The following is a 13,051-nucleotide window of genomic DNA, read 5'->3' as shown; positions in this document are numbered from 1 at the left end:
GGGGCTATTAGGTGATGGGGTTGTGGGTTATGGGGTTATGGGGTTATTTATGGGGTTATGGGGTTATTTATGGGGTTATGGGGTTATTTATGGGGTTATAGGGGTATGGGGTTATTGGGGTTTGGGGTTGTGGGGTTATGGGGGTTATAAGGGGTTATGGGCTATAGGGGTTATGGAGTTGGCCCCCACATATTGTACTGTGTGTGTCGGGGCAGTTGTGGTGGTGATGATGTTAATTAAAGCCGTAATTACTAATTACTATTACTAATAACGCACTCTGTGTCATCCCCAGGCTGTGCTGAGCGCAACGTGGGACAGAAGGCAGCAGCTGGGCACCAACTGTGCACCATCATTAGTGCACTATCACTTGTGCACCATCATTTGTACACCATCAGCTTTGCACCACTGCTCGTGCACCATCATCTTTACACCATCATCTTTACACCATCACTTTACACCTTCAGTTGTGCATCATCACTTGTGCACCATACCTTTGCACCATCACTTTGCACCACTACTTTGTACCATCATTTGTACACCATCACTTGTGCACCATCACTTTGCAGCATCCCTTTGCACCTTCAGTTGTGCACCACCACTTTGCACCATCACTTGTGCACCATCAGCTTTACACCCCCACTTTACACCCCCACTTTGCACCAGGAGCAGAGCTCAGCAGCTGTTCCCTGTTGTGTTGTTGTGTTATTGTGTAGTTGTGTTGTTCCAGCCCTGCTCACACTCGTGTGTTTATTGCACCATTATGGGCTTTTTTCCCCCAATAAAGCCCCACTCACAGCTGCAGCTTCATCCTGGCTCATCCCCCTCCATCCTCCTCCTCCTCCTCCTGCTGTTGTTCACCCCCCGGCTCCGCTCACGACGCAGCTGCAGCAGCGACTCCAGGGCACGATGGGCGCTCATCACACGGCGGCTGTAGGATAATGGGACCCCATAGGGGATAATGAGACCCCATAGAGACCAATGAGACCCCATAGGGAACAATGAGACCCCACAGAGACCGATGAGACCCCATAGGGGGCAATGAGAGTCCCCATAAGGGACAGTGAGACCCCATAGGGGATAGTGAGACCCCTATAGGGCACGATGGGCGCTCATCACACGGCAGCTGCAGGGACAAGAGACCCCATAGAGACCAATGAGACCCCATAGGGGATAGTGAGACCCCACAGGGGACAGTGAGACCACACAGGGGACAGTGAGACCCCATAGGGGACAGTGAGACCCCATAAGTGCCAATGGGACCCTAACCCTAACCCCCCCCCCAGCACTCACTTGAGGTTGGACAGCTCGAGGATCAGCCCCCCCAGCACCGCTGACGCATCCTCACGTGGTGCCACCTCATTCCTGGGGGTCAAAGGGGGTGAAAATAGCACCAATCCGGGGCTTTTTAAGCCCAAAATGAGCTCTGGGTTCTGGTGGGGGGAGGGGGGTCCGACCTGGGGGTGCAGCTGGGTGAGGCCGGGTCCCCATCGGCGTCCACAGGGCACAGAGGGGCTGCAGGCTGGGAGGGGGTGGGGGGCTGGGGGGGAAATGGGGTGAAATGGGGGCAACTGGGGCAACAGGGGATGAACTGGGGGGAACTGGGATGAACTGGGGTGAATGGGGGGGGATTGGGGGATATGAGAGTGACTTGGGGGGGGACTGGGGTGAATGGGGGTGAATTGGGGGGGATTGGGGGTATCTAAGAGTGACTTGGGGGGGAATTGGTGTGACTTGGGATGATTTGGGGGTGAATGGGGGGGAACTGGGGTGAACTGGGGCACCAAGGGCTGAACTGGGGGGAACTGGGATGAAATGGGGTGAACTGGGGGGGACTGGGGGGATCTGAGAGTGACTTGGGGGGGGAACTGAGATGATTTGGGGTGAATGGGGGCAAATTGAGGGGGACTGGGGGATATGAGAGTGACCTGAGGGGGGACTGGGGTGAATGGGGGGAAATTGGGGAGGATTGGGGGATCTGAGGGTGACTTAGGGGGGGACTGGGATGAATTTGGGTGATTTGGGGGTGAATGGCAGAGAACTGGGGTTAACTGGGGTAAGTTGGAGTGATTTGGGGTGAACTGGGGTAAATTGGGGCAATCTAGAGTGGAATGGGGGGTAAACTGGGGTGAACTGGAGCTCTATGGGGTGAAGTGGGACAATGTGGGGTGCAGTGGGGTGCTATGGGGCTGTTCCCTATGGGTTCTCATAGTACTCTGGCATTACCTGCAGCAGCTCGGTGTCCCCCCCTGGCACCCCACTGTGCTCCGGTGCTGAGATGTGGGGCAGCCCCACAGTGCCAGCCCCATAGCGCTCTTCATGCTCTGCCCCACAAGTGGGCTCCACTTTGGCTGCCCACTCCCCCTCCAATGGCTCTTTGGTGGCCTCAATGCATTCTGTGCCCCCATCGGTGTCACTATGGGGCTGTGGGGTGCTATGGGCCTGTAGGTCCCCCATATCAGGGCTGTTCTGGTCCTCCTGCTGCTCGCAGCCATCCATCCCATCCTGGAACAAACCCCCCCATAACCTGTGTGCTCCCTGCCCCATAGCCATGGGGAGCTGTGGGGTGACGCTGGGGGGGCAGAGGCCCTGTCCTACCTGTGCCAATGGGGCCGCTGTGGGGCTGAGCTCCTCCATCACGCTGAGCTGTGGGGTGGCTGCTGGGCCTCCGTTATCAGAGCGGCTGGGAACCAAACAGACCCCAAACCCCATCAGCTGGGGGGCACCAGGACCCATTGCTGGCCCCAGGCCCCATTCCTACCCCCAAGCCCCATTTCTGCCCCCATTTCCACCTCCAGCCCCCCCTTTGCCCCCCACCCTCCCATTTCCCCCCATTACCTCTCTGTTCCATCTCCATGCACTGAGTCCATCCCTCCGCCATTGTCCAGAGCGTCGCCTCCAATCATGGCCCCCATACTGATGTCCTCCATATTGGTGTCCCCCCCATTTATGTCTCCCCCATTGCTGTCCCCCATATTGCTGTCTCCCCCCTTGGTGTCCCCCATATTAGTGTCCCCTCCACTTACATACCCCTCATTGCTGCCCCCTCTATTGGTGTCCCCCCCATTTCTGTCCCTCTCCTTGATGTCCCCTCCATTGATGTCCCCCTCATTGGTGTCCCCCATATTGCTGCCCCCTCCATTGGTTTCCTCTTCCTCGGTGCCCCCCATATTAGTATCCCCCCCCTTGGTGTCCCCTCTATTGATGTCCTCCCCCTTGGTATCCACTCCATTAGTGTCTGCCATATTGGTGTCCACCATACTGGTGTCCCCTCCCTTGCTGTCCCTCCCCTTGGTGTCCCTGTCCCCTCCATTTTTGTTCCCTCCATTGGTGTCCACCATATTGGTGTCTGCCATATTGGTGTTTGCCATATTGGTGTCCCCCCCCTTGGTGTCCCCTCTATTGTTGTCCTCCCCATTGGTGCCCCATCCAATCATGTCCCCCCCCTTGCTGTCCGCCATATTGGTGTCCCCTCCATTGTTTCCCCCCTCATTGGTGTCCCCTCTATTAGTATACCCTCCATTGATGTCCCCCCCCTTGCTGTCCCCCATATTAGTGTCCCCCCCATTAGTGTCCTCCATATTGCTGTCCACCATATTGCTGCCCACCATATTGCTGTCCCCCATATTGGTGTCCCCTCTATTAGTGTCCCCTCCATTTGTGCCCCCTCCATTGATGTCCCCCCCTTGCTGTCCACCATATTGTTGTCCCCACTATAGTCGTCCCCCCCCTTGTTGTCTCCCCTCAGTCCTGCCCTGACTTTGACATTGGGGCCATCATGGGGGTCAACACCTGCAAGAGGAACAGCAGCTGCTTGGACGCCATTTTGTGGCCATTTTGAGGCCCTTTGGAAACCATTTTGTGACCATTTGGTGGCCATTTTGAGGCCATTTTGCGGCTGCTTGGAGGCCATTTGGTGGCCATTTTGAGACCGCTTGGAGGCCCATTGGAGGACATTTTGAGACCATTTTAAGCCCATTTTTTGGCCATTTTGAGGCCATTTTAAGTCATTACCTGTCACCTGGCTGCTCCTCCTTTTGCCCATGGCGCCGCTCACCTGAGGGGAACACACGCCCATTGAGCATTATTTCCTCACTATTTCCCCTCAAATCCCCCCTGACCGCCCGGTCTCTCTCACTCCACGTCCCAGAATAACACCGTTATCCCGCTATAACGAGGCCCAATGGCGCCCATCCCGCCCCAAGGCCCTTCCCGGCCCCGCCGCCATTTTGCTTCACCTCAGCTCCCGCCCAACGCCTTCCCGCCTTTTTCACACCGCGCGCTCTGCGCCTGCGCCGCGCGGGGGACGCTGGGAGTTGCAGTCCCCGGAGAGACGTAACGCGGCGCAGCGCGGGGGATGCTGGGAGTTGCAGGTCGCGGCGCGCCGTAAAGTGCAGCGGGGTGCGGCGCTTTTGCGACAGCGTCGCCGTAAAGTGCGGAGGTGTTGGCAGCCCCGTAGGAGGAAGCGGTGAGTGGGGACAGACCGGGACCGGGGGGGTCCGATGGGGGGGGATCGAACGGCGGGGTCCAATAGGGGGGGGATAGAGCGGGGGGGGTCCAATGGGGGGGATCCGATGGGGGGGGTTCAGTGGGGGAGGGGGGGGTACAACGGGGGGATCCAATGGAGGGCGGGGGATTCAATGGGGGGGGGATACAATGGGGGGGATCTAATGTGGGGGGGGGGTCCGATGGGGGGTGTACAACCGGGGGGGTCTGTGCTCTGTCTCAGGCATACAAGCCTGTTGGAAGGAGTGCATTGAGGCTGCAGCGCCCAGATAATAAACCTGAGTTTGCTGTCACCAGCAACCAAGCTTACGGTTAATTTCTGAAACAAGATTAGTGATAGTATTTCCAGGCAGCTGGCACAGAAGCTTCTTGGATTACAGTGCTGACAACACACATTCACCAGAGCCAGCAATTACAAAAAAATTCCCCACTCCCACCAGAACTTGAAGGACAGAGACCAATTTAGGTTTCTTCACTCTCACGAAGGGGAGTAAGTAAGAAGTTTCACTCAGTAATTCAACCTTACAGAGGCTACTTAGTAATTCTGTGAATTTAAGGAATTATAAAATGATGGATAAAAATCAGAAGTATTTTGTATTTAAATATATGTATACATTATACAGTTATTCTAATGCGACATCAAATGATTACCATTTTGCCCACAGATGTGAGAACTGTTAAGAGAAAATATACTTGCTTTTAACCACTGTAGATCACTCATGGCACATACCTAAAGACAACATAACAGCTGAAAGCAGTAAATGGGGAAAACACTATACAAAGTATACAGATTGGGCTGCACGTGCATCAAGTGATTTATTAACACAACGAGGTTGGGGGGGAAGAAGAATTAAGTTTGATACCTGTTGTCTTCGTTTCTCCTCTTCAATAACAGCTTTGGCTTCTGCCTCTTTTATCTGTCCAGACATACAAAGTGATAAGTAACTGTTGTAAAAGCAGGTAAAACTATTATCTTACAGAGCCATAATTTATAGAACAGTTCTCAGAAAAGCGAGCAAAACCTTCACCAAGTGAGCTGTGAGCTTACTCAGATTCTAAAACATTCTGTGAAAAACCTCTATCAATTCATGTTTGAAAAACATGGAACATAAGAGACGCTACCATGTTATAAAACTAAACTTCTGACTAACTGGAAAATTCAAATGACAAATATAAAACCTGGGGAAAATATAAATATATATATTCATTAATACCAGGGAAAATTCCTTAATAAAGTCACTCTAAGCTTTCAGTAACTCAATCCTCAATTCAGCACACTGTACACTGATGGGTAAATCCTTATATATGTATGTAATTTACACTCGCACACTTCATTCCAAGTAATTAAATATGCCCTGACTGCTAGAGCAAAAGGAAATCTCCACTTTTGTACCAAATGACATATTGGATAATGCATACTCATATTGTTCGACTGCTCTTGTCGTAATGGAAACTGTCAATGCAATTACATTTGCTTCACCATCAGAAAGTTTTATGAAAAATAAAACCTGGAACTACAACTGATCACTCTACAGAACTGTTACATAGCATTCAAGACAGCAAATTAAATGCCAGAAACTTAACCAGTTCATGCACCACTTCCTCATGTTTCCATAAAAGGCCTAGAAAAACAATGTGGATATTCTGTCTCTTTAGGTGAGATTATGCAGCAGTTTCTTTACTTCAAACAAAATTATTGGAGAGCATCCATGTTTACAATGGGCTGAAAAGCACATGCAGTTGCTGAAAGCTCTCTATAATTGTGGCAGTCACCTAATACTGTGTGACAGGAACACACAAGATAACACTTTGCTAACCTTCAAAGTAAAAGTAAGGCCTAAATGAAGTGCTTCTATAGCTCTCACTAGCAGTAATGATTTTATTATCATTGATTAGCACTTCTTGGCTGAAGAGGAAATCTCCAGTTCCAATGTACATAAAAAATAAAGAGGTAATAGAGCATTACCTTAACATAGTGTTTCATCAAGTGAGTTGACACTATCTACAAGTAGTGCAATTCTCAGCAATAAGCCAGATTCAATAGTCCAAAAATTAAATGTGCAATTAAACTGTACGCTGAGTTACACTGCATTTCTTGCTATTCCTGTCTTGAAAAAATAACGATCTGCCTGTTTTTTCCAACTTTTCTCAAGGCAATGAAGACAACATTACTAAAATGGATACACCACCTCAGACGCCTTCCGTTTCATTTCCTTGCATAACACATCACACTCCAGTGAAACTTGGCCTTCTTGTATCTTGCTGCACTGTACTTCCTGTTAAGTATAAATTGAATTGTTTGTAATTCATTTCCCTATATAAAAATTTAATTATAACGTTCATTTTGTTGGGAAAATTGTAAAACAATTTTATTCGGTATATTTACAGAATGAAGCTAATAAATAAATATTATTTGAAACTGTAACTGTATTCAAGCATCCTTTTCTATTTTCCTTCTTTCTGATAAGCTAAACTGAAACAAGGATAAATCAAATGGTTCAGTTTAATTTTTCTTGTCTTTTTTTTCACTTACTTATTTAAGACAAAGCAATATAGCCTTGTGAACTCTGTTACAAAAGATACCATGCAAAGTAACTAATAAGTAACTCTTCTGAAACTTCGTATCAATTCTCTAAACTGGCTGAAACTACAGGGCAAGGTCTGGTCATGGGAAGATCTCCCCTACTTCCTTCTCCTTCCTCCCCCTTACATTGAAGGCCAAAACAAACAAACAAACAAACAAACAAACAAACAAACAACAACAACAGAAGAAAAAAAAAAACAAAAAAAACCACCAACAAAACCAAAACAGAATACCAGCACAGAGAGAAAGTTATAATCTTATAATCTATACCACTAGCCTATGAAGAATTTTGTCAGGAAAGCACAGTAACATAGCCAGAAGCTATTCTGGTTTTCATGCTTTCTGACAATATGCAGAACAATTTTCATAGCATACAGCAAAATCCAAAAACTAACTTCTTCAGAGCAATTCCAGCATGCTAAGATAAACCACCTGCCTAGATGGTTAAGAATATGGTCCACTACAAGTTGTGGGTTACAAATTCAAGTGGTTTATACGACCTTGCATGTTTACATGCATAGCCTCATGATGCAACAGTTAACTTCAACACCAGAAAAGGAAGAAAAAATCCTCCTGTTTTGCACTCAAATTATGAGCTCCTACATTTGATATTAATTGTGATGGTTCAGATGAGGCATATTTACAGAGCAGCTTGGAATACGTGTCCTGTCAACCCCCAACTTCACCAGTAGTATACACAGACAGAAGACTGGTAGAGGAGAATTCAGCTGCAAATATTAGGTACTCAATTCTGTTTCTCCTTATCTTCAAGATCACAGGCTGCAGGCACAGAAGACTAAATATACAGGTACACTATCCTATCCAAGCTAAGAAAGAAGTACACTATCTGCTGTAAGAATGCAGCTCCAAGCAAATATGCATAAGGACCTTCTGGAATCAAAGATATCCTAATTACGATCTCAGACAAGGGCAGATGCATAAAGCAAACGTTAAAAGACATCATCTTTCACACTACAGAAACGAGTCATATTTCTGCAGTCAGATTAGCTGCAACTAATACACAGTCCAATTATCAATGGCTTATTGGTTCTACCATCATTTACCCTCTACACTGTAGCTCTCTGTACAAAAGAGAGCATGGATTTGGGGCTTGACCTGGAAACAGTGAGATGATATTTAAGGTGGGGATAGTGTTTTCTTCTCTTTCGAAGGGAGACACCATTTCACTAGGAATCAGAAGGACCACTTCGTGGCAATTTAAATAAGTGGGCTGTCATCATATAAGAATTAATTTTTATTAATTATATAATTAACTCATAACAACCTTTCCACCTTATGAAAATCAAATTTACAAGATTGAGGGGGGGAAAAAAAGTAACCGTCATCATATTTAAGGACCATAAAACTTTCAGAATAGCAGATCTGGAATGTTCCATTTCAGGCCACTGTAAAAGTGAAAAGTGAGCATCCTAAACATTAATTTCATTGCTTCTTGCTACCACACTTCAGTTGGACATCCACATAATCACTGAAGACATCCCGGAAATCTGGGACAATAAAATCTGAACTGGTCTGAAATAGCTATACAGCGTCAGAACTCAGCAGAAGATGATGACACATTTCAGTTTTCCAAAAACAGTATGAAAATTAGGGACAGCAACAACTAGATGTAACAGAGCTATCATGGAAATACCCATCTTCCTTATTCAATTAAGTCTGGCATAAGAAACAAGACCTCAAAGATCATCAAGTCCAACTGTAAACCTATATCTTAAGGAACAAGAAGCAGAAGTATACACGCAACCAATGATATTGATTTTACTGAACACAGTAGAGTAAAATAAACTGAAATTAGTAAGAGCACTTAGTCACAACAAAATAATTTATCCTCAGCAGAAGTCAACATTTCAACTTACAAATAAAGAAAAGCTAGTTATTTATAAGCAGAGACTGCTCAATTTGAAGCATGTACTCTGGGCATTACCATCCTTTCTCTTGAACATGCGCCCTGCATGATCTGAGATTTCTGAAGACATTTCTTGGAGAAGCTAAGAACTCTGGGGAAACTGCATCTGTGTGGAAAGCTCAGAAGTTAACCGGGTCTTGAAAATAATTTAAGCATGCTTTGTTCAAGCCAGATAGTGAATTTTTCATTAAGTTAACACTTGTCAAGAGGTCACAGCAGCCTCTGGTTTTCCCCTCATCACACTTGATAGCTATAAGCTTTGTCCTTTATCTCTGCTGAAAGCTAAGGATGCTGATGCCTCTGTTTGCTTTAAGGGCCTCAGACAACCATCAATTAGGAATTCAAAACATCTGTGACTGTTCCAATTTATGTAATTATAAACTTCTCAGTTCCTAATGAGGAAAATGTGCTTTGACTTCTTAAATCACTCCAGATCATCTGATTATTTTCCTAATGGAACTACAAAAATTGAAGTGTGCTTGAAGAGAAAGGTATTGCAAATCTGGGAGCTAACATTTTCTACAATGAATTTTATGTTCCTTAGTGAATATTTTGATTGTTCCACCCAGACTTTCAGCTGCTGTTGCTGCTCTGCTCAAGTAACTGATTCTATTCCAGTCTTGACCAGAGACAATCCATGTACACAAGCCTAGGAACATACAAAGAAAATGTGTCACTCTCAGAACTGCAACTTCAAAACTTACCTTTTTCAGTCGCTTACAAGGACACTTGAGTTTAACCTTCTGGCTGCAGTTCAGAGGACAATCACCTGAATGGCAAATCTCTTCACACCGGTGACCACAAGGCAACTACAAGCAAAACAAGAAATACCCCACCAATGAATAACTGAAATTGCATGCAGTCTATGAACTAGTTTTATTTCAGACACAGCAGCTAAACAGAAAACTCATTCAGCTCATCAGGTTTGTCTTCCTACCTGCAAAACTGGAAAGAAAAAGGTCAACTTATTTCACTAGTTACTCAGAGTTTTTTGGTTCACATAGAATTATTTATCTTTTACTGGGAACGCTTGATCAAAAAACAATTTTTTCTTTCAAATGTTACAGGAACAGTCATCTCCACAATGATTCATATATCGACTGCCCTAACTACCTGTATGATGGAGGAATAAAAGTAGATGAAGTAAGAAGAAACTGAAAACTGAAATGAAGTGTGATGTGACCCAGCCTGACCCACAAATTGCTAACAAGAGGGTAGAATTAGAAGCAAAAATACCACAAAACTAGGTTTTATGTGCAAGAACCTTGCAAACTATGCAGGAGTCAAATACAGGCCACCAATATTCTTACACCTGAATTAATTTCACTAAATCCTAAATTTCTGCATTTGGTAAATTATCCTGTTTTTGACATCTGACAAATAGCATTTCCTTTTTTTAAACTATCAGTGAAAATTTTAACACTTATAATGAAACTATTATTATTCCTTACTGTATATTATTATTCATTACTGGGATAATTTAAATATGCTGCTGCCTTTTAGGGATGTAACAGTGTTCCCAGAACAACATTAGAGATTAAAAAAATAATTCACAAGAATAAAAACAAGTTTTCTTCCACAGTGTGTTGGGAGCTCAACTGACCTTGCTCAGGTCCCAAACAAAATCTTCATAACGATGATTTTTCATTTCCAATTACATAAATCAATACTGTCCAATACTGTTTATAAACAAAGGCAATAACTCATGTAAGATACCCAACTGATTCATTTATAAAGGTAGGTTTAAACAATATCACTCCCTGTACAGAAAGAGTTGGGGGAAAACACACTGGACAAATGACCACAGAGGCTCTTCCAGGATCCCACCTTAAGAGGCAAGAGCTTTTCCATTTATTTACATTTATTTTATCCAGCCATTAGATCTTACCCACAGACTGAAAAATTTCTCTACTGTCCTTTCATAACAGGCTCTTTATTCCCATAATATTCCCTTCATTGAATTCCAACAGCTTCAATCAATGTTTCTTGAATATAGTAGCCAGAACTGCAAGTAATATTCCAGCTGGAAGAACATTGTACAATGCCTTAATTGCAGCTTATTCTCCACAGAATATCTTTCCCTATACATCTTCCACTCTCATGTTCACTTCTCTCCAGTTATCCATGCTGCAACAGTAAGGATTTCTACTGTCTCCCAGGAGGGTTGTTATTGGCCTTGACATGCCCAGTCTCACTGGTTTTTCTGTATCTGTACCATGTCCCAAACGCATGTGTTCTGCTGCACATGCGTTTCCTCAGTTGTCACCTACTGACAACACACCACAAATTCTCATAAGAAAATCCCAACGAGTTTGTGGTGCCAAGGTCATTACTGCAAACAGTGCAAGAGTAGCCCTCAATTTGAGCCCTTGGAAAATCCCCTTATTGCCAACATTTCTCGTTCCAATCACTCCTGCAGGAATTTTTGTTGTTGCTTATGGCTTTTGAGGTGGTTGCCCTAAATAAAAAAAAGAACCACAAGCAGTTGTTTCCTTCAGCAAACACCAACTCTCGCAACGATCATCTCTTTTACATGAATTAACTGTTTACTGTCTGGCACATCCTCAAGAGCACAAGTGAAGTATGACATATGGGACTACATCTCTTCTCTTTGTCTGGAGGAAAAAAGGAATTGGTCGTTCTATCAAAGAAGGAATTCAGTTTTGTCTGGCACAACTGATCACCTGCAAATCTACTTGAACTCTGCCTCATTGTTAAAAGATGGGTTAGATTAAGCCATGATTAAGCCTTGCACATGCTGAAGTCAGGCATGCTTCCATTAATAATGTCAAAGCCTGAACAGTTACATACCACCAGAGCACAGCACAGGAATATACTTAATGCAATACCAAAAATCGTATTTGCTTATTGAGTTCATACACAGCTCACATTCAGTGGGATGCAGGACAAGAATGAAGCTGACAGTTTCAGCTGCTTCTCAACCCCTCCAGTGCAAACACAACATAAACTCATGGGAAGCAGTTCTATGAGTGGCAAAACAACAGCCCCAAGAGCTAAGAGAACAGAAGCAATCCAACCAGTTCTGCCAGATAAGTGCTGTAGTGGGAAGGGAGGTGGTTTTGTCCATTTATTTTTTGCAAATGTTGAGGTGCTAAAATATAATGTGTTTATCCCCTTAGATCTTTTTCACTGTAAATATTCTGTTGTTAATAGCTAGTAAACTAAAGGCTGAAAAGAACAGGCTTTATATTTGTCATAGCAAGCCCATTAAAAGAAAGCAGTATAACCCACAACTCTGAAAACAATCAAACAGAAATCTTCATGAGCATTTTCCACTTTGGGAATGCATTTAAATCCTAACATTATGCCTGGTGATGACAAAAACCGTCAACATTTATGGATGCTTAACTAATCTTCACCAGCAGGTAATAAGCTATCTGTTAATGCACACATGAGAATAACCCCACTCTTGAGCAGCTGTCTCAAAGTTACAAACAAAAGCCAAGCTTATCACTTCCAACCCATGGGGCAGACTCACCAGTTTTAAAGTGTAGCTCTGCTCTCAGAGCTCTGTGAAAGCCTCTACTGCTGAAGCTAGACACTGAGAAGGATACATGCTTATGATAGAAGCAAAGCTTTCATTGCACAGTAATAAAATGTAATGGAATACTGGCGGGGAGGTTCAACCTCTACTGCCATCCCACTAACATCTGCCTCTGATGTCATGGGCTGACATAATAAAATAGGAGGCATTACTTTCAGAGCAGCCCTCATAGATATATTACAATGGGGTCCCATGTTTTACAATAAGATAATAGCAGAATGCACAGTAAAAGCACAAAGTACTGTTATTTTGTTGAAAAAATAATAATTACACGGAGCAAAGAAAAACATGTTAAACAGACCCACAACTACTGGTAATGGACATGTAAGCAATGGAAACAGATATGACTGTTAAAACTTTCGTTTAAGATCTGTCCCAAAACATCTGCTAACGTGATCATAAGAATTTAATCACCCCTGATTAAAAAAAGTTACATTTCCTTCAACAGGATATTTAGCTATTGCTACCAAAC

At 44.6% G+C, this 13,051-nt stretch overlaps 1 protein-coding gene and 1 long non-coding RNA gene across 8 annotated transcripts; one reads left to right on the top strand and one right to left on the bottom strand.

The window, feature by feature from the left end:
• Positions 1-728: 728 nt before the first annotated feature.
• On the bottom strand, positions 729-5,415 carry LOC146756906 (uncharacterized). Of its 7 annotated transcripts, none has more exons than XM_085523866.1 (8): positions 5,367-5,410; positions 4,012-4,054; positions 2,836-3,789; positions 2,596-2,680; positions 2,224-2,502; positions 1,455-1,537; positions 1,291-1,362; positions 729-928 (listed from the first exon to the last, which is right to left on the bottom strand). In XM_085523866.1, exons 3-8 carry the CDS (start codon positions 3,621-3,623, stop codon positions 805-807), a joined length of 1,431 nt encoding a protein of 476 aa, XP_085379992.1. In that variant the 5' UTR covers positions 3,624-3,789; positions 4,012-4,054; positions 5,367-5,410; the 3' UTR covers positions 729-804. The 7 variants fall into 7 exon arrangements, with proteins under 7 accessions (XP_085379992.1, XP_085379991.1, XP_085379997.1 ...); XM_085523865.1 differs by lacking the exon at positions 5,367-5,410 and adding an exon at positions 4,236-4,347; XM_085523871.1 differs by lacking the exon at positions 2,836-3,789 and having other exon boundaries at positions 5,367-5,415.
• Positions 4,728-6,928, top strand: LOC146756905 (uncharacterized). Its single transcript, XR_014937189.1, has 2 exons — positions 4,728-4,993; positions 6,657-6,928. It is a non-coding gene; the product is annotated as an uncharacterized LOC146756905 (long non-coding RNA).
• The last annotated feature ends 6,123 nt before the right edge of the window (positions 6,929-13,051 follow it).

The sequence above is a fragment of the Coturnix japonica genome, chromosome 25 (assembly GCF_054131305.1).
Source record: "Coturnix japonica strain WE chromosome 25, WE-NBRP24, whole genome shotgun sequence".
Lineage (NCBI taxonomy): Eukaryota > Metazoa > Chordata > Aves > Galliformes > Phasianidae > Coturnix > Coturnix japonica.
The sequence above is the reverse complement of the archived record's forward strand: the minus strand, read 5'-3'. Positions and strand labels throughout refer to the sequence as shown.

Bases quoted from the DNA above. Each gene is read 5' to 3' on its own strand.
- LOC146756906 (XM_085523866.1), bottom strand. From the start codon at position 3,623: ATGGGGGACAGCAATATGGTGGGCAGCAATATGGTGGACAGCAATATG. The intron at 1,538-2,223 runs GTAATGCCAGAG...TTTCCCCCCCAG, and splicing joins GGGACACCGAGCTGCTGCAG to CCCCCCACCCCCTCCCAGCC. The intron at 1,363-1,454 runs GTCGGACCCCCC...TTTGACCCCCAG, and splicing joins TCACCCAGCTGCACCCCCAG to GAATGAGGTGGCACCACGTG.